Source organism: Urocitellus parryii, chromosome 11 (genome assembly GCF_045843805.1).
Source record: "Urocitellus parryii isolate mUroPar1 chromosome 11, mUroPar1.hap1, whole genome shotgun sequence".
In the NCBI taxonomy this organism is placed as follows: domain Eukaryota; kingdom Metazoa; phylum Chordata; class Mammalia; order Rodentia; family Sciuridae; genus Urocitellus; species Urocitellus parryii.
The window spans coordinates 9,806,589-9,827,840 of NC_135541.1; the positions used below are offsets into that span (position 1 = coordinate 9,806,589).

The window sequence follows — 21,252 nt, forward strand, 5'->3', positions numbered from 1 at the left end:
CAGCCCCGATGCACAAGCAGCCTTCAAGTCTCTACCTGCCTTGTGTTTGTTTATACCTCGTCAGTCAAAGCCAGGGTTGATGTGAGTGGGGATCTGGAGCTTTACAATCTGCCCACATCCAGTTTCTGTTATTGGAAGCTGAATATGTTCCCAGCCGACACAGGAGGAGAAAGCTACCTTGATTTCCAATGACTTGCCGGTTCCTAGTTCCCTTCCTTGTGAAGGCAGTTCCAATGCCTGCCCTTGGGTTCCACTAAGACCCTTTGTATCACACAAGATTTCTGAATTGCAAACAACAGAAACTTCCTGTGGCCCATAGGCAGAAAGGGAATTAGTTTGTTATTGCAAAGAAATGAGGAAGCCTAAGCAAAAAAGAATCTGGCTTGGGCACTCAGGGACCTGCTTTTCCTCCCCACACATGCTCCTCTGGGTGTCCACTGGTGGAGTGTCTGCTATTTGCAGCCTTCACTGTGACACTGCTACACAGTCCCCACTGGTGGTTCTGAATAGCCCCTGGCAACCTCTCTATGGGGAGAGGGCGCAGACCAAGGTACAACAAGGTACCTCAAAGAGGATCCCTCGAAATCCCGGATCTTCCTCTGCTCCTCCAAGAAGCTACCACAAAGGACTTCCTTCCGCCCTTGCCAACAGTAACCGGTTCGGGTTCTTGGAGTCGTGACTGTGACGATAAGGTGCCCTTCTCCCGCAGCTTGGCAGCATCACCAGTGCCTGTTGTTGCAGAAACTAGAGTCATGAAATGTCTGGGGGAAAAAATAGCTCCTGGATCTGCGTTCCCAAACGTGCTCCCGGGAAATGCAGTGGTTTCCAATGTTTTAGGGACTTGGGGAATCAGAGCACTATGGGAAGGATCCAAGGAAGCCCCATACCTGCTGAAGCCCCTCTTTTTCATGCAGAGGCCTCCCGGGCAGGAGGTGGGGCGCCCGGTGAGGGGAGACTATCTCGCTTATCAACTTGGCCTCGTTTCCATCAAGATGCACCGCCTGCATCTGTCTGCTCAGTGTCCCCAGTTATTTTGGGCCGACTCATGACCTTGTGAGCCTGTTTCTGCCTTTAAAATATTTTTCTCTGCCCATCTGTTCCCCAGGAATCTATTGCACTGCCTCCGTCCTGCAAGGGAAGCCTTGGCGGCTTGCTCGTTTTCGTTTCCTCTCATCTCTAGCACACCGCTTTCCTCCCTCAGACCCTAAAATACTGGCAGCAGACATTTTTTTCTTCCGACTAACTGTGGTCTCAGCAGAGATCAAAGGGGCTCTTTGACAGGCAAATCACCTCTACAGTTAAATATCCAGCCTCCGTTCTTTCAGGCAGTGAATACTGGGTGCCTACTATGTGCCAGGCACTGATGCTACTGTGCTAGATGCTGTGGCCTTGACCTTGGCTCCCCCTTTCCTGTTCTGATCTACTGCTTCAACGGAAAGGGACTTGGAATCGGCGGTACTGGGTGTGTCACAAGCTAGAGCTCAGTTTTGACATTCACATATATTTTGGCTTTGAACAGGCTCACTGCTGAGTGTTCTCTAAAGAGAGCTGTAGGCAGCGATGACCCTCTTCTGGGAGTTTCTCTGTGCCTTCTGGCAGTTGACACTTAATAACTAACAATAGTAGCTACTTTTTATATTGCTTTTGCCAGCATCAGACCCTGTGCTGACAGGATCCCACTTAATACTACATGTATCACTGCAGTTTTGCCTATGGAATGACAAGTCCAGAGTAGGTAGGTAACTTGCCCAAGGTCACAGCGCAGGGATCAGCGTCCAGACTTCTTCCCCTTAACTGCTCCAATGTATCGTCTTTCTCAGCAAATTCTACGAACCTGCTGGTTTTCTAGTCATCAGTGAAGGTGGGGATGGCACTTTTTCTATAAAGGGACAAATAACAAAAGCCCATTTTCTAATAAGAGGCCATTTTGCTTTGTCACCGTAGGGTCTCTGTTGCCTCTGCTCAGCTCTGCCATGGAGGTTGATGGGTAAATGAATAAGCATGGCTACGTTCCAATAAAACTTTATTTATAAAAATAGGCAGTGAGCCAGATTTGCCAACCCTGTGTTCAGCTGACTGGATGATGAACACCTGCACGCTGCTTGCAGGAAGTCCAATGATCACTGTCCCCACCATGGAGAGCAGGTTCTGTTTTCCCGTGTGCCGTGAGCTGCTCTGAGCACTTCACAAACGCTTTCTTATCTAAGTCTCCCAGGTAGTCCGGGAGGAGACAGGACTTCCATGTACAAACGACACAACATAGGCCAGAGAGGCACAGTAACCTGTGGGCCGGGATTGCCCAGCCAGCTCCTAACACCCACCACACTGTCCCCGGCCATCAGAACTGCATCCGCACAATGGGGAGCTGAGCCTGTGGCCGGGAAGACCCGGCTCCCCAGCCCGAGCCAAGGGGATGCGCCTCCACTACCCAGCTCTTTCCACGGGCACCCTCTGGGCGTCACCTGCTTCCTCTGTTGATACCTGAGCTCAGGTGTCTGCCGAGGTACCAGGCTAGTTCTTTCCCCTGACTCTGCCTTTCTCTGCATGGACCCACTGTGGTTAGTCTTACAGTGTCCCTTTCAATGTCCCCAGTTCTCAGGTCCCAGTGTTTACCAGTACCTTCCGTATACTCCTCCTCCTGCTGAGAACAGAGCGCTTAAATGACCTCTGGGGCACAGTGATACCCAAGGACCAGCAGGTCACACAGCCCCAACCCCTATCTGATGCCACTGTCTGTCACTTCCTCAGAGGACACAGAGAACAGACATTTGAGAGGATTGTATTTTAAGAGCTTCTGTTAACCTTTTTGTTGAGTCATGTGGGTGCACAAAAGTGTCACTTTAACAGCTTCTCTTTCTTGGCAATGACCTTGAGACCTAGAAATGGGCCACCCGATGTTCTGGAGGGGACGCTGAAAAGAACACCCACTCTGTCCCCGGCCCCGAGGCAGCTCAGGCCCTCCAGGACAAACATTTCCCCACACTGACTTCAGGCCAGGCACCATGTGGGCGCCACGGATGGCAGTGGAACCAGGAAGCCGCATGGTGTGGGGCATCAGATACAAGCACTTCATTATGGATAATAAGTGCTGAGCCCCGACCACAGGGGGCTTCCCTGGAAGAGTTAGAGCCTCTCAGTCACGCAGCAGGGGGTCCAATAAATCTCACACTTCAACGGGGAGGCCTGCCCTCCCCTGCTTGCCTACAACCAAGAATGTTCCAAGACCAGCACCCAGTGCCCAACACAATGTGTCTTGATTGCCTGGAGAGAGCGCGAGCGCTGCTGCTTCTCAGAGTAGCTGCCATCAGAGGAAAAGCCATGATCAGCCGCCCATATTAGCACCAGCTAGGAAAGGGTCCAGGGGACACTGCAGAAGCAGCATCACTGGATTTTAAGGTACCCCCCATACACGAACGCACACACACACCTGCGCACACACCTGCACACACACACACCAACACATGCACACACACCTGCACACACACACCTGAGCACACACACACCTGTATACACCTATACACACCTGCACACACACACCTGAGCACACACCTACACACACACCTGCACACACACACTAACACATGCACACACACACTAACACATGCACACACACACTAACACATGCACATACACACTAACACATGCACACACACACACACACCTGCTCACATGCATACTCTCCAGCCCATTCGAGTGTTAGACACTGATCTGCCCATCACTTGGACCCGCCAGTGACCAGCTGGCTATATGGAACTAATCTGAAAGACCATGGAGGGTCTCAAATATAATTCATAGTATCCAAGATCACCCCAAAGGCAGCTGTAGACAAGGCTTCTACCAGCAGTCGTTGACCCCCCCATAACCTTTTCTCCCCCACACACCCAGGGGTGGCATCATGCCCCTGATACCAGCTGATCCTCATTGCACCCTTTGCCTGGCTTCCAGATTTTCAAGAGACAAGAAAGCCTCTGAGGCCAACCAGCCTTGGGCTCCTTCCTCTGCCCTTACCCCAACTGCTGCAAGTGAGTATTAGTGTTGTCCCTGAACCTTGACCTCTGAGCATCTCCTCAATCCATCACGGGCTTCCTGCTGAGTGCAGAGTACACTGATTCCTTAGCCCACTGGTGTTTGTCAAGCAGGAAGCCCCTGAGCCTTTTATGAGCCGGCTTTATCTCTAACAGCCTCCCTAGACCCCTCTTTGCTTCCCCAGCATCTTGGGCTGGAGGGACCACCCAGGGCTGCCAGGCTCCGGAATGCACCCCAGTGTCCGTGCCACCTCCCCTAGGCCCAAGGGCCTTTCCCAACCCTTTTCTCTCCTTCTTACTTCTCCCCCCACCTCTTTTCAAAATGCTGTTGTTTTTCTTAACATTCCTTCACCCCTCCCCAAAAGACGGTTACACAAGTCGATGTGGGAGGAAGGAGAGAGCCCGAGTCAGCAATGACTCAGTGGCCTCCTCCCTGATGCTGGAACCTCAAAACTGGCTCTCACTCACCCCTGCCTCTGGAAAAGTCCTTTGCCGAGGGTGTGATTTTTCCTGAAGATCATTCTTTCCGCATGACCAAACACTGCAATGTGTCACCGGTGCAGATCCCTTCTCTCTGCCAGAACCCATGCTTGGGGCACAATACTCAGAGTCGTTCCAAATGACTTCCCCTAATAAAGAGGCAAGTGATGTTTCCTGCAGGTTCCGTCTCCACACAGAGCCCACACTTTGCTTTTCTCCCCTTTGGTTTTAGGGGGTGAAGGGGGCTGGGGGGGGAGTCCTTTTCCTGACGTGTGATGACCTCAGAAGGGGACAGTTCAGGTGAAATGATGCCCTTGGGCTGCATCTCTGGCTTTGGGTCAGATCAGCCACAGGCAGGGCCCGAGCCCAAGGCCTCCTCGAGATGGTCACAGCAGCAGGCAGCTGGAACTCCATGCTCTGCAAACCCTGACAGCTCTGAGAAAAAGCAACCCAAGAGGTGTTAAAGGGCTCTTCCATTCCAGGCAGCATTTCCTGAGCTCTGAGTTTAACATACCAAGGCTCTGGTGATCAGCTCCTCTTTTAAGATGCAACAGGAAATGAAAAGGAATTTCCCCTACCTCCAAATCCTGGTGCCTGCCCTGCCTCCCTAGGGCTATGTCCACACAAGTCAGATGGGAAATTGACCACAAGGTTGAACAGACACAGCCAGTCCAAACAACCCCAACCAAAACCCCAGGTTTATTGCATCTATATAAGTTGTTTTTTCAAGAAAGCAATCCCTTCATGTAATCTCTACACTCTTAAGTTTGTTCCTGTGTCAAACAGATGCAAAACATCCCATAATAAAACAGTCCTGCTTCATGCAGAATCATTAGAAATCATGAGATGGGGCAAGTGGAGGCTTGCCAGAGTTTTCAAAGTAATTAGCTGCTTTGGGAGGAAGACCAAGAATTTGGCAAACCTAAACATCTACAGACCTAACTGTAAACATGCCAATCTATATCCTGCCCCTGGTCCTTCGCATTCATTAAGTGAACTATTTTTCTTCCATTGGGTTCCTCAAGACTGCAAAGGGAGAAAGGGAGACTGCCTGGACCAAACTGCCCAAGAAGAACAGAAACTTAATTCTGAGCTTTAAGAAAACAAAACCATTTAGGCTGAGCGCCTTTACTGGACTCGGAAACAATCTCACAGACAAGTGAATGAAAATCTCACATTTTCTAAACTCTGAAAGTGCTTTTCTCAATTTCATCCTTTAAAATATCTTTCAATTCAGTAATTTTCTGAACTCAACAAATGCCAATTGAATGTCTTCTGTGCAAGCCACTCTGAAGCAGCTTTCTGGCTCCACCTTCTCAGGTGCTCTCTGCCTCCAGAGCCTGGGTGCTGAGGCCCTGCGTCCATCCTTCCTCTGCACCTTGGCTGATGGGCGCAGATGCTGCACCCAGGACTCCGTGGAACATTTTAGAGAACACCTACAGAGTACCTTCCTCCAACTGGATCAGAGATTCTCAAACTTCAGGGAGAAGAACTCACCTGGGTGCTTGTTAAAATGCAGATTCCTGGGTTCCATCCCAGAGATTAGCAGTTTTTCTGGATTGGAGCCTGGGAATCTGTATTATAACCAGTGAGACTGTGACTGTGGTTCTGAGGCTGGAGCTCCCCAGCTTTGCAGTTTTAAAGTGACAGGCAGGACCAGGAAGATACTCTGTGCGTCCCCAGACCCCCTTCCCATGAGTCTTTGGGAAAGATAGCTCTCCTCTGGGGCCCCTCATCAAAATGGCACCATCAAGATCTCCTTGTGGTCCACCGAAAGTAGAGTCACAGGTGACAACCTAGCCCCACAGCTGTTCTGCCAAGTCATCCCTGTGGTGATGGTGCTGCCCAGGAGGACGGGGTCAGCCCCTTCCCTTCCCCCTCCCCGTCTTGGAGGACCCTCTCCTGCTGGTCCCTCCTTTCTGGAAAGAGGCCAGCCGCTCCAGCCACGTCTAAGCTGGGCTCCTGCTCTTGGGGCCAGCTTCTCCAGACCCCTGCAACCCTCACTGAGAACGCCAGCGTTGCTCCGCGAGTCGTCTCCATGGCAACCGACAGGATGTCACAGACTCTGGACTAACGGCCAGGGGATTCCAGAGAAGAGCCGGCGGGCGGCGCCCCCAACCCCGGACTCACACCCAAACTGCGGGCGAGCCCCTCTTCCTTCCCGCCGCGGTCCCCGCTCCGGCTCACATGCCGCGCGGGGGAGCAGAGGGAGGATGGGCTTTTCACGTGGCGCCCCGGCCTCACCCGGGGCGACGATGGCGGGCTCGGAAGCCGGGACCACTTGAGCCCCGGCGACCGAGGAACCCCGCGCGGGGCGGGAGCCGGCCGGCCGGGAGCGGGAGGCGGGGCCGAGGGTGGGGCGCGGGCGGTCCCCGAAGTCCCACCTTCGGGGGCGGCGCCTGGCGCCGGGGAGTGTCAGGAAGAGGAAGAGCGCGGCCGGCGGCGGTGCGCGGCGCGCGGCGAGCAGCGGCCGGGCGGAGGCGAGCGCCGCGCGGGCCACCATGGCCACGGACGAGCTGGCCACCAAGCTGAGCCGGCGGCTGCAGATGGAGGGCGAGGGCGGCGGCGAGGGCGGCGACGAGGCCGCGGAGCAGCCCGGCCTGAACGGGGCGGCGGCGGGGGCGCCCGACGAGGCGGCCGAGGCGCTGGGCAGCGCGGACGACGAGCTGAGCGCCAAGCTGCTGCGGCGCGCGGACCTCAACCAGGGCATCGGCGAGCCCCAGTCGCCCAGCCGCCGCGTCTTCAACCCCTACACCGAGTTCAAGGAGTTCTCCAGGAAGCAGATCAAGGACATGGAGAGGATGTTCAAGCAGTGAGTGCCCCGGCCCCCCGCCACCCGGCCTCGGCCCGAGCCCCGACCCCATCCCGCGTCGCCAGCCCAGCGCCCCCGGCCCCGGCACACCAGGCTGGGGCACTCCAGCCCTTCCAGCTCATGACGAGGCTCCCAGACCCGCCACCCACCACGCATAGGGGTCCGGGGACCGCCGGGGCCCCTGGCACGTGACCCCTCCTCGTAGTGATGCCTCCCCGGGTGCACCACAGGCGCGCGCATGGGTCTGGGAGCCCCAGGGCTCCCCAGATAATCACGATCCCCCCTCCCGCCGCCGCCGCCGCACAGGGTCCCGGGACCCACGGGACCCTGCGCCCTGTGATTGACTCTTCCCCCACCACCCACACCTACACACACGGAGAAGGAGGGCCTGGCGACCTCCCTTCTCCCCCCTCATCCCAGCTACTCGCTTCCCCACCCCCACCCCGTACCGGCTGGTCAGAGATAAGTACCCCGTGCCTCTCCAGGGAGGCCAGTCCTGCATGGTGCCAGACACATCCCTTTTGTTGGGGTCCTGTCTTTTCCTCTATTTATTCAGATCTGCCTCAACGTGGGTTCTGGAAGGGACGCCCCCACCCCTCGAGTTATTCAGCATCTTTCTAGAAAACTGTGGCCAAAGACTCCTCAGCCCTTCCACCCCTACCCCTTTCCCCATGTGTTAGCCAAGTGCCAAATCTGGCCCTCAAGTGGTCTTCCTGGGAAGGGGCCCCTCAGTCCCTGTCCTCAACTCTGTGGGCGTGCAAACTGCCGCCAAGCAGCCCCCTGGAGGCAAAGTCCTCTTTCTACACACCCAGATCCACCCTGCTCATGGCCTCCTGGCCCTCTGCACCTAGCACTGCTGTCACCAGGCCCCCCACCACCCAGCCTTCCCTCCCCATGGGATCCCCAATGCCCCACACCCACTCCACTCAGCAAGGGGCTGTCGTCTCTGATGTACCCCTGCCCTTGATTCCATGATCCCACGCTGCACTGCACCAGGTTGGCCGGGCACTCCCAGGCCCCTGGCCTCAGCCTTTCACCCCCCACAGAGCGAAACTTAATACTGCTGGGGAGGAACTAGAGAGGAAGGTGCCAGTTCCTCCTCAGGCCTGTCCCTGGGTCCACCCGGTTGGGATTGAGATGGGCAGCCCCTCTCCCCAGCCATATTTGTGCCCATGGAGTGGGGAAGGTGCCCCGTCCCCCTGCCTTTGTTAGCCTTCCCACCTTCTGATGCCTGTCCCCGGGCCCTGGCTCCTGGACAGGGAACAGCCCACAGGTACTGGACTGGAGTCCTTTCCAGAAGAGGGTGGCACCATCAGGAGGTAGAAAGGACAAGAGGTCTAGCCACCCAGCACAGGCAGGCCAAGGCCAAGGCCGAGGCAGGAGTGTGACAAGGCTGGCGCCACCTGGCCTGAACAGGCAGAGGGGTGACAGCCACAGCCACAGCAGCTCACAGCCCAGAAACCAAGCAGGAAGCCCAGGGAGGGCCGTGTCACGGGGCCACAGCTTGAGAAAGGCGTCTCCCACTTCTCTGCTCCATCTGCAGCTTCTGCATTTGGCCCCAAACAGGGGAAGAGGGTTTTGGTTCCCAGACTCAGGTGTGGCTAGAAACCCCTTACTCTTCCAGAGATCAAGTCCTTGACCCCACCCCAAACCTCTGCCTGGAAGTCCAGGGTGCTAGGAGCCCCCCTCTGATTCAGGCCCTGCTTGGCGTTCTAAGGCTTCCTCCCAGCCAGGGCCGTGCCGGCCAGGTCAGGAGGACAGGGTTTCCCACATTCAGGAAGAGCAGCTGGAGAACGGCTTGGGCCCCAGGGTGCTGTGTGACTTCCTTGTGGAATTTGCCCCGGGGAAGTCCAGAAGCTCCCCGTGACACAGAGATCCCTGCATTGATAGTGGTACGGAGGCGGGGATGAATTCCTGGGACCCTCCAGCAGCCCCGTGACATGGGATGGTTTCATCACCCTGGCGCGGGTGGGGAGTCTCCTTATTTATCAGATAAAGTTAAATAACTTGCTGAGACCACATAGGTAGAAAAATGGGTCAGGGCAAGATTTGAACCCAGGTCTGTGACCCCCAAACCCCCGTTCTCCCCGACTGAGTTTCCTGTTAGACTCACCTGCGGCCACATCAGAAAATTACCCCAGCACCCACTTCCATGCGCACAGCTGATTTCCCTCTTCGTGTACCCACAGCCAGCCCCCGCTTCCCCTTTCCTCCAGGGGCCTCCTTCTCTTGGGCTTCCATAGCATCCCTGTCCCCCCAAAAGATGGAGCTGTTTGGGGAGAACCCAGACCCCCACAGTGAGCAGGGCCTGGGAGGCAGCAGTCTGGTCAGAAGGGGCGCAGCTGGGAAGTCCTGGAGTCTTTGCAGATACACAGGATGTTTGGGGACAAGTTTGAGGAGGGGTGCCCTGATGGAGAGTAGGGGAACTGAACCTTCCAAGCCTTTCCTGGCACCAGTCCCCTCTGCTAGGAGGGCTGAGGGGGGCCAGGAAGCTGGACCTCTAGGGAAGGAAGTGGCACCCGCCAGGGGCCCTGGCTTGGGTGGAAAGTGGCAGATTTTGTATTCAAGGAAACAAGGCTTCACTGTGCCAGCCCAGCCCAGCCCAGCCGAGGCCCGGCCGTGAACAGCCGACAGACAGGCTCTCGTGGAGGACAAAACCCCTGTTCTGCTTCCACTGTCCAAGTGGGACAGCCGCCTCCCGGGTCCCAGCAGGGCCCAGGGATCACAGCCAGGACATCAAATCCAGGGCTGGGCTAAGAGGAGGGGGGAGGGGGCAGGGAGCCTGCCCTCCTGGGACGCTGCCACCAGCCCAGTGTAGGAGATGGGCTGGCAGATAGGTCTCAGGGGCTGGCCTTTCTCTGATGGCCAGGAGCTAGGGAGCCTAGCCCACTGGCCCTCTCTGGGCCTCAGTCTACCCATCTTTCAAAGAGCAGGCCATATCTGATGATTCCCGAGGACCTTCGGCTCTCACCTTATTTCTGAGGGGTTCCTGAGAGCGTCTGGATGTCAGCATTGACCTCCAGAGACATCGGGCTCGTCCATTCAGCATGGACTCAGCAGATACATCCCGAGAGCGGTGGAGAGCGTGGAGGAGACTGGAAAGGCCTGGGGGAAGTTAGACAGGTTCTCGCCATTACTGATCCCCACCCAGGGCCACCTAGGTGCCTCCTGGGAGAGACCTGAGGGTTGACCCCAGCCCCCTCCTCATTTTACAGAAGAGGAAACTGCGACCCAGCAAGGTTGTGACTTGCTCATGGTCACCCAGAGTTTTTCAGTGGCTGAGCCAGAACTTCCTCGTCTGAACAGTGGGAAGAGTGGGTCCTGCTTCTCAGGCTGCGTCCTCGCGTGGTGCCAGGTGCAGAGCCACTCCATCCTGGCCTCTCCTGGAGCCTGGCCTCTCCGATGGCCCAGGGCTGCATTCATAGCCTCGAGCCCCCTACCTTCTTCTTTCCCCTCTCTACCCATCCATCCAGGGCTGTTTCTAGAACGTTCCAGTGGGGAGGGGATATAGGACAGCCCAGAGACCCTCAGGGATGCCCACCTCTGGGCTAGCCACAGCCTCAGTGGGGCTCTGGAGGGTCCTCTAAGCTGAGACCTGCCAGAAAGGCCGGCAGCCCTGTAATTCTGAACCTACTGTGGAATCTGAGGACGATGCCCTGGTTCCTTGTCTCGCCCAGCCCCCAGCCCTGTCCCCAGCTTCCTCATCTCATGACCCCTTACGTCAGAGAGACAGGTTTCCCTTTCCTTCTGGCCAGCTCTTACTGTCACAAGTTCCTGAGGCCACCTGCCCTCCCCTGCAGCGGTCAGGAACAGGACCTTTGGAATCTGTGGCCCTGGGTTGGAATCCCAGGTGTGGGCCCTGGAGTCGCCCTGGAGCAGCGGTGAACTAGGACCCACACTGGGCTTCAAAGGGCTCACCCAGCACTTGGCCCAGGGTGAGTACTTCCTGGGCTGATGTCGCCGTCACCCGCCAGGCAACGTCCCTCACCCCAGCCCTGAGGAGGGCCCAGGTGGGGGTCGTACCATACCCACCCTGGCTGCCTCCACTTACCCTCAAAGGAGCTGCCAGGCTGGCAACCATCTTTTGCTTGGGGCCTGAGTGACGGGGACCTGGTGTAGGAGTCCGCCTTTCTTCCTGCTGAACAGACACTCAGATTGACAGCTACGTATGGCTTTGATAAATAAGGAAAAATGGAGGAATGAATTCATTATCAATTCCGTGGCAGGCAGGTGGTAGAAGAGCTCATAGCAGTGCTGGCCAGACACAGGGCTGAGACTCCAGGGCCCCCTGCTCCCACCCAGCAGTGTCTCCCTAAGCAGGGCGCTCAGTCTCCCTGGGTGGCCCTGAGGCTATAGGAACTAGGTAAGGAGTGCGTGGCGGCACCCGGTCTGCAGGCTGTTGATATGATGGGGATGCTTTGGGGAGACACAAGGTCCCCCCATGATGGTGACCCACAGGTAATAGTGGAGTCTCTTCTGTGTGCAAGTTCTGGAGAATCAAGCGAGGAATCAGCTTCTACCTTCAAGAGGCGTCTTACAGAGAACCCGGATGTGCAGGGGTCCTTGGTAGAGCTGGGCCCGCAGGGCTAGAAATGGAAGGTTCTTGAATTTCCACCACGAGGTCTGAATGCTGCCCTGCGTGCTCCCCGCATCCAGCCCCCTCTGTGTTGAGTGAGCCGCCAGGTACACCTGCCCCCAGAGGAGTTGATCTGTATGTCCTGTGTGACACACGAGGAGATGGAGGCTCAAGGAGGTTGAGTCACTTGCTCAGGGTTGTACCCAGTGGTGGTGACAGGATTAGAACCAGGTGTCCCTGCAGAGAGCCCTTTGTCTGTGATGGAGGTGGGGGGCACCTCTGCAGGTAGAGAGTTGGGTCTTCCCTGCAGCAGCCAAGAGCCCGACCTGCCGGCTGCCCTTGATGTACACCTTCCTGCCGGCCTTGTCCCCTCTGCCTCTTCTGAACTCTCCTGTTTGCCATCTGGGTCACAGCAAGCTCAGGGACCCAGGTCCTCCAGCCGCTGGAGCAGAGTCACTCCACAGCCTCAGGAGGGTCAGCCCCCACCCTCCAGCAGTTCAGTGCCCCTGACCGCAGACTTCTGCTTTTCTAGGAGAGCAGCTGGGCTCAGGCCAGGAAGGTGTGGCTCCCAGGTGGAGCCTGAGGGCCCTTCCCAGCACCTGCTGCTCACCCCACCCAGAGGCCACCTGGACCTGCTCCACTCCAGGCCCCTGGCCTCCTGCTGAATCCCACATCCTAGGAGACCTCCATCACTCATTTCACAGCTAAGGACACTGGTCTCAGAGAGTTCTGTGACTTGCCCAGTCACACAGCTGGAAAGAGGCTGAGACAGGATTCGAACCCAGGTCTGGCTAACTCCAGGCCCCTGACCCCTTACTCACTTGGTCCATGGACCCACAGCAGCAGCAGCAGCAGCGGGGAGCTGGTGAAACCTACCAGACCAGAGTCTGCATTTTAACACAACTGGGAGGTGTGCACCCAGCACAGCCTCTCCTCCACCTGCCTCAGGCAGACCTGAGGGTGGACCTACGAAGATGACTTATCTGACTGCTCAGGATAGCAAGATGATGGAGTAAGCTAGATACTAAAGACCAGGTATATTAGGCATTCAGTAAGTGCTCTTTTAATCACAACCATGACATTTGGGGGGTCTTTTTGCAGCGCTGGGGATGGAACCAGCAAGCACTCTGGCCTCCCGCTGCATCCCCAGCCCAACAGTGGTTATTATTAAGAACAGGCAGGGAACAAACTCCAGACGCTACAGGAGCCGGCAGTGCTCCTTCACGGTTGTGACTGGTTGAAAGGGTGTTGTTGAACTTGAGGTTAAGATGTCCCTGAGCCCTGCTGGGTGTGATGCACATGCCTGTAAGTCCCAACGACTCAGGAGGCTAAAGTAGGAGGATCATATGTTAGAGGCCAGCCTCAACGACTCAGGAGGCTAAAGTAGGAGGATCATATGTTAGAGGCCAGCCTCAGCAACTTAGTGAGACCTGGTCTCAAAATAAAAAAACAGAAGGGCTGGGGATGTGGCCCAGTGGTAAAGTACTGCTGAGTTCAGTCCCCAGTACCAAAAAAAAAAAAAAAATTTTTTTTAAGTTCCTGTCCCTGTCCCTTGACAGCCTCTACCTTGCTGTCACCCTGGAGGCTCTCACTTGATCCTCAGACTCACCAAAAAAAAAACAGGGTGGAGCCATGAGCACCACACTGGTTCATTCATGATTTCTCTCTCTCTCTCTCCCCCTCTCCCTCCCTCCCTCCCTCTCTCTTTTTCCCACCCCCTTCTCTCTTTCTCCCCCTCCCCTCTTGGCTGACATAGGGTAATGGTTCAAGGTCAGATTCTGCAGATAGGACTAGAGGAAGTGGCCCGTGGCCTTTCCCCCACTTGCGCCAGACAGTGGGGCAGTGTGCAGAACTAGTCATCACCGGCCGAGGCGGACCCCTGCCTGTCCCTGCAGCTTGGGCTGGGCCCAGCTGGCCACAACAGCCAGCAAGGTCAGACTCTCCTGTCCTCTAGAACTTTGTTGCCCCAAGGAACCTGCCTTCCCACCTCTCAGGTCAGAGCATGGAGGCCCAGGCCCCCCTGTGAGGAGCAGGAGGATATTACTACTGTGAAATTAGCAGGTTCTTAGTAGGTCTGAAGCCCCTGCCAGGTGCTGTTTTATTTACGACTTAATAATCCTAGTGGTGGGTTTTAACAAGAGTAATAACTGAGTGTGTGACAAAGCCAGGTGGCCCTGGGGGCACCTGAGACTCTGTCTTCCTGGGGCTCTGCAGGCCCAAAGGGACAGAGGCCTGGCAGGGGGTCAGGAGGGACAGAATGGGGTCCCCTGTGCTCCCACACCACGGTTCCCACCCGAGCAGAGCAGTGGGCTTCCCATCCTCAGAGGTGCTCAAGGCGCCGGGCAGGAAAGCTGCCCTGGCCTCTGCCCCTCCCACGGTACTAAATGACATGCCCTCGGTGCCCCTTCCAACCTGAGCTCGGATGCAGAGTGCAGAGGTGGGTGTTTCTGGTCACACCGGCTGGGATCCCGGCTGCACCCTGGCCCGGGCCAGTTCACTGCATCTCTGAGCCTCCGTCTCCCCACCTGCTAAACAGGGGCGTGCTCGCAGTGCCAGCTTGGAGAAGGCGCTCAGCACAGAGAGGCTGGGACAGATAATATTGTTCGGATGGGGACGGGCCTGGGTGTGGCCCGGGCACTGATATCACGCCACTGGAGCCAGCCACCAAGGACTTCTGGGGATCCAAACTGGGGTGGGGGAGGGAAGCCTCCGACAGGGTGTGACCATGCTCAGCCCCAAGGCAGGGTCTGCCTGGGTGGTGGCCCTGTTATTTTCAGGGGGGATGGGAGGGGATTTTGTCACCAGCATCCAGGACAGCAGCTGCCGAGCCCTCCCTGGTGAGAGCTATTCAGGGGGAGGCGGGCAGGAATGTGGGCACAGGGCCAGGCTCCCTCTGGTACCGCAGAAAAGTGCTTCGCTCCAGCCGGCCGCGCCCGTCAGTCCCACCTGATAGCATTGGCCGTGGCACCCTGCAAGCTGGGGAGTGTGGGGCCCTGTGGGGGGGCGGTGCAGAGGCTGGGAGAAGGAACACAGAAGGTTCCCCATGCAACAGCCACCATTATGGTGGAAGCAGCAAGTTTTATGCACCTACTGTGTGCTAGCCATTTTATATCCCTAGTTGTGTTACTTTTTAAGAATCCTAAGGGTAGATGGTAACAATGACAACGATTGGTCATTATAGTTACTGTGTCATAAGAAGGGTTTGTTACAGGCGGGAATCCACTTGAATCCTCTCTTTCAATCCTCATTCGAGGAAAATGAGTGCTTTGACCCAGATGGGAAAATTGAAGCTTATGGGGTTAGGTGGCTTACCCAGGGTCACCCAGCCAACAGGTGGCAGAACTGGGGTTTGAATCCAGGTCAGTCTCAGTTAACCCTGGAGACCTGGCAACTCCCCAGCCTCAGAGCGCATCAGGGCCAAGAGCACACAGCGTATGTCGTTCACAGGAGTCTTACACACCTGGCCTCCCCCAGCCTCACCTCACCTTGGTGATTGAAGCGTTGTTGGCACTTCTGCCACTCCTGCATGGTCCCCTTGGGGGTCAGAGGCTGCCTGGGATGGAGCCCAGCCCTGGTAATTGATTGACTCTTGATTGATACAGGCAGCGGTTCACAGTGTGGTTTGAGCCACAGCCCAGCCAAGTCTGGGAGCTGCCAGAGACAGAGGAATCCAGAATCCAAGTCTCCTTCCAAGTTTGGACACTTTATCTGCACTTCCTCTGAGACCGAGTTGCCCCTGGCTTTGGGAGGAACTCGTACACTGTGGTCACAAATACAGCTGGGGCTCAGAGAGAGAAGGGCCTGGGACCCGCAGGGCTGGGGCTGAGTCCCCGGCCTGCTGGTGCCCTCCTGCCTAACCCTGACCTCCAGGGGAGGTGACTGACGCACAGTGGGGGCTGAGTGGCTAAATCCCCCTGGAGGGTGGGAGCCTGGCCTCTGTGGGTGCAGTCAGTCCTCGGTGGCCCCCTGAGAGCCACCGATCTGTCAGGAGTCCTCACTTCAACACTGCTGACATGAGGCCAGATCATTTCTTATGTCCTGGGCACTGTGAGGTGTTTCATCCTGGCCTTGGCCCACCAGATGCCAGTAGCACCCCCCCTCCCCAGTCGAGACAACCAAAAACATCTCCGGATATTGTCACATGTCCCCTGGGAGACACACACCCCTGAAAAACTGTAGTATGCAAATATTGAGCCCAGGCCATCTGGCTGCAGAGCCTGGACACTTGTCCCCAGCCTCCATTTGGAGCCCAAGGTCAGAAAGCAGGGGTTGTGATCCTGGTGGCCACTGGGGAGGGGTCCGAGTGACTTGCCTCTGGAGAGACCAGGTGCCACACCAGGCCCCTCTGCGAGGGCTGCCTCAGGGGTCCTGAAGCAGCCCTGGCGCTCTGCCACCCACAGGCAGGCTGGAGAGCCGGAAGGAGGGGCCCCAGTCACCCCCGCAAGGCCTCTGCTGCTTGAGATGGAGGTTGGGCCATGGGAGCTGCCTGACCCCTCACCACCAAACCGCACCTGCTTCCGCCCAAGCCGCAGCCCACAGGCTCTCTGGCCTGACTCCCCGGGTGGGAACAAGGCCTCAGGACTCTGCATTCCTTCCAGGGTCCCATCTTTCCTGTACTGCATGACTTCCAACCACTGACTCACTTGTGAACTATTTATACCCCTCGCACACATGCTCCCCTCCGCACTCCAGGCAGACCGTCTGTGCTCTGCAGGCAGCCCTGGGACACGTGGGAGCGGCCGGGCACAAATGTGCAGGTTTGAGCCTGACAGTCCAGCTCCACCTTCACTACTGTGTGGCCTTGGGTGGGTTACTTAACCTCTCTGAAACTCCATTATAAAATTAGATGATAGCCAAAATTCAGTAAAATGAATAGGTTAAGTTCTGGTGCCAAGGCAGATTCCAGTTAGTGTCTGCTATTAGATATCTAAAGTCATGCCAAGTTAACAAGAGAAAGACAAAGGGAGGTGGGAGCCCAGAGCAGCCCCAGAGTGAAATAAGTTCATGCAGGACCTCCAGGTCCTTGGACCCTCTGTGTCACACGGCTGTGACCAACACTGTTCTCAGCCAGCCAACCGCAGGCCTTGGGGACGATATGGAGAGACCGCTCTCCCCAGCTGTCCCAGGGCACAGGCAGGGCCTGGCTGGACCTTGCATTAAGTCCCCATCCCCTGGGCTGTGTGTGCTCCAGGCACCGGCAGCACCTCCCCAGCTGGGGACAGGCCTGGAGGCCACTCTGACTTCCACTCGTGCCACAAGGAGACTGGTCGAGATGGCCATTTAGACCCAGCCTGCAGCCTGTCCCTGGCACTGCCTGCCGGTTGGTGGTAGAAAGAGGCGTGGGCAGAGGCCTGGCTGTCACCAGCGCCACCACCCCTGCAGGCTTGTGGCCAGCTCTTCCCTGAACACACCCCAGGCCTGCCTTCTGCCTGACTAGTTGGTCCTCCTGAGACCCGCGGTCCTGCCCCATCCTGGACGCTGCCCTAGACAAGGGCAGAGACCCTCCGACATTCCTTGTTCGTTCTTGCGTTACTCGCAGCAGGTGGCAGGCTAGGGAGCAGGAAGTAGAATGCCCAGTACAGAAAGCACTGTGTGGGAAAAGCCACTCATTCCATGGAGAGAGGGATGGAGGGCTGGGGTGTGGCTTGGGGGTACCTAGAAGGTGCCAGGCCCTGGCTTGATCCCCAGCAAAAGAAAGGGGGAGAGACCCCGTTCACATGCCACTTCCTCTACCTGTACTTCCCAACTGGGAATGGTTTTGCCCCCCAGGGACACTTGGCAGTGTCTAGGGGACATGTTTGGTGGGAAGTCAACATCCCACAGTGCCCAGAACAGCCCCCCTCGGCAAGGAAATGTCCTTCCCCACACGCCGGCAGTCTGGGGTGGAGACTCCCTGCCCTCCCCCACAAGGCTCCTCCACCGGAGGTGGACCCTGGGAATAGGGGAGAGGGGTGTCCTGAGGCCAGCAGGTGCCGGCCGTGGTCGGAGCTCGGCTCAGCTTGGCCCCCACCCTGTGGTGTGTGAGGTCTTTCTCACTTGGTCACGTCACACTCAGCATAGGGACTGTGGTCACAGCTTCCTCACAACCAGGCTTGACAAACACACTGTCTGCTGGGCGCGGTGGCGCCTGCCTGTCATCAGAGGCTCAAGAGGCTGAAGCCGAAGGATCACAAGTTCAAAGCCCCTCAGCAATGGCGAGGCCCTGTCTCAAAAATAAAAAGGGCTGGGCAAGTGGTCAGTGGCTAAGCGCCCCTGGGTTCAATCCCTGGTTCAAAAAAAAAAAAAAAAAAATTGTTCAACATGCAGGAGGCTGGGGTGGGGAGTTGCCCAAGGCCGCAGGTCACCAAGCTGAGCCACACATCAGGACCTGTCTGGGCTGAGGTCCCTTCCAGCCGTGACAGGATGACATGATGGTGCTAGGTGTCCTCTGGGCCCCCGGGATCCCTCCTCTCAGACTTGCTGCCTCTCACCAGTGACGTCTGAGGTGCGTGCGCCGAGATGTCCTCAGGCCCCTCCCTCTGTGCCCACAGGTACGACGCCGGGCGGGACGGCTTCATCGACCTGATGGAACTGAAGCTCATGATGGAGAAACTTGGGGCCCCCCAGACCCACTTGGGCCTGAAGAACATGATCAAGGAGGTGGACGAGGACTTGGACAGCAAGCTCAGCTTCCGGGAGGTGAGCACTGCCCAGCCCACCTCCGTCAAGGCTGTCCCCCAGGGCTTGGTGGCCAGGGCGACACTGACCCTCCCCCACCCCTTGTTGATGACCGACCCTTGACCACGTGAGGCTTCAAGGGCGTCCCACAGCAGGCACCAGGGGGGTCCGAGATGCCCTAGACGAGGACAGACATCCAGCCCTCTGTGTATGGAACATGTATTGAGTGACTTCTGTATCCCCAAACCTGACCAGGCCCTGAGGGTAGAGAGAAAGTCCTGTCCTCCGAGCCTCCTGCAATATGGAGGAGGAGATGCCAAGAGGACACTAGCTCCGCGCTGGGTAGCTAGACATTGAGGGCCACCTCCCTCACACTGAGATAAGTGCCGAGGACAAGCCTGGTTGATGGCGGAGGAAACAGAGGCTCAGAGCCACCTAGGAATGGCACTAGACCCAGGCAGCACAGGGTTAGATGCGGGGTGGGTGGCCTCTGCAGGAGTCCTGGGCCCTCGAGAGCTGGCAGGAAGCCTAACCAGTGTTGTGCCCTTGTCCAAAAAAAAACTGACGCCATGCAACAGACCATCGTGGTGACTTTGCACTCATCTACTGTGCTCACCGAATTGAAAACTTTGGACTTGGAAGGTTAAAGGAGGCAGGGGAGAGACAGGTAGCAAGGGCCTGGGTGAGGATGAGCGGCCCCAGGGGGTAGGGGGTGGGGAGTGGGCAGCCCAGAGGACACAAGTTCAAATCCTTGTGACACTTCCTGGCCCTGGGACATCAAACAAGTCATTCCTGTCTCTGAGCCTTCTGTGCCTTTACAGCTGAATAGAGAACGTATCTGCTGGGGGAAGGGTGGGGACCCAGATGAAGGCTGGGTTGCAGGAGCTAGAGGTGGACAGGGCAGGGCCACGGTAACCCCGACCCGGAGAGCAGGCCGAGTCGCCTACCCTCCCATCCTGCACCTGGGTGACAGAGGCCCGCAGAGGGAAGGGCAGGGGACACAGAAGATGCGAACCCAGCTCTCTGGCTCCCAGGCCTATGAGCCAGGCTCACAGGGGGTGCCTGAGGCTGGGGCCCGGGTATGGTCAGAGACCTTGTCCCCTCCGGTGCCCACCTGACCCTGGGTGCCTGTCCCGCTGCAGTTCCTCCTGATCTTCCGCAAGGCAGCGGCCGGGGAGCTGCAGGAAAACGGGCTGCACGTGCTGGCCCGCCTCTCCGAGATCGACGTCTCCACCGAGGGCGTCAAGGGGGCCAAGAGCTTCTTCGAGGCCAAGGTGAGGAGGCTGAGGACTGTGCTGAGGCCGGGCGGGTGTGCCCTGGGCCCGGCTGAGCTGGGGGGTCAGCACAGCCCCTCCTGTCCCTGCTGAGGCCGCAGAGGAGACGTAGGGGAGCCCTTAAAGGGGAAGGGCCGGGGGACAGCAGAGTAGGCCAGAAACGTAGAGATGCCAGCCTGCCAACCCCAGCCTGGGGGAACCAGGAGGGGCCCCCAAGGCCACCAGCGTGCACAGCCACTCCCCTTTCAGCCCATGCCCAGCTGGAGGAGACACATCTGGTCTCCTGGCTCCCGAGCCTGGACATATACCCCCTGGGCCACCAGGCACCTGTCTCCCTTATTTCTTCCTCTTCCCGGATGAAGCTGAGACTCTTCCTTTCAAAGGTCTCCTCCCCCTCCCCCTGGACTCCCAAGCCTTGATGGAACATAGCATAGGGTTCACCCGTGGAACTGGGGTGCCGTGGGTTCCCGGACAGGAGATCAAGGATGACCTCAGCAACCCCCGCCAGAGGACCCTGAGTGTGCCTCAGCCACTGAGCAGGCGTCCAGCCCCAGGGAGCCGGGAGGTGCGCTTTATTGAGCCGGTTCTAGGTGGAGACGGCAGCTCAGAGAGGTGCACGCAGACCACGGGCCAGAGCTGGTGCCGCTGGGGCCGCGGGTCGGCTGGGGTGCAACAGAAGCATGAGCCCCGAGGGACCCTAGCAGGCAGCCCGTGGTGGCGGTGGGGAAGCCCCCCAAGCCCTGACTCTGCCCCCGCCCCAGGTGCAGGCCATCAACGTGTCCAGCCGCTTTGAGGAGGAGATCAAGGCGGAGCAGGAGGAGAGGAAGAAACAGGCCGAGGAGATGAAGCAGCGGAAAGCGGCCTTCAAGGAGCTGCAGTCCACCTTCAAGTAGCAGGACACGGCCACCACCCTCCCTGCCCCGGCAGCCAGAAGGCAGGCGGGCGGGCAGGGGAGGGACAGCCAGTCCTGGGCTCTGTCCCGTGGGACCACTCCTAAAAATCTAAATGGTGAACGAGCTAGTTGAGGGGTCTCCTGAGTGCCCTGGCCACTGCCTGTTCCCTCCCACTGTCCCTGAGGCTGCCACGCCACAGCTGCCCCTGCCTGGCCCAGCCCTCTGCGGCTCTCACCCCAGCTGCCCTGCTGCCTGCCCAGCTGCTCCGGGCCCAGCTCCTGGTTCTAGGTCCCTCCCTGCCCCTGTGCCTGCCCTCCTCACACTCACCCCTCTCCCTGCCACCTGCCCCCTGGCCGGGACAGCGCCTCCCTAGACTGGAGCAGGAGGGACCCTTGAGCCGACCAGGGCCTATGAGAGGACCCTCCCCCGGGACTTCTCCTCTGGCCCCACCCCCCTCTGCTGGAATGGGAGGACTTCTATTTTGGTGAAGGGACCCAGGCCCTGGGCCCCATGCAGACATGGAGATGGGACCCCT

General features: G+C 57.8%; 1 protein-coding gene across 1 annotated transcript; it reads left to right on the forward strand.

The window, feature by feature from the left end:
• Positions 1-6,964: 6,964 nt before the first annotated feature.
• Positions 6,965-20,921, forward strand: Efhd2 (EF-hand domain family member D2). Its single transcript, XM_026410313.2, has 4 exons — positions 6,965-7,317; positions 18,424-18,571; positions 19,693-19,824; positions 20,586-20,921. The coding sequence occupies exons 1-4, from the start codon at positions 7,007-7,009 to the stop codon at positions 20,715-20,717; spliced, it is 723 nt and encodes a 240-aa protein (XP_026266098.2). The 5' UTR covers positions 6,965-7,006; the 3' UTR covers positions 20,718-20,921.
• The last annotated feature ends 331 nt before the right edge of the window (positions 20,922-21,252 follow it).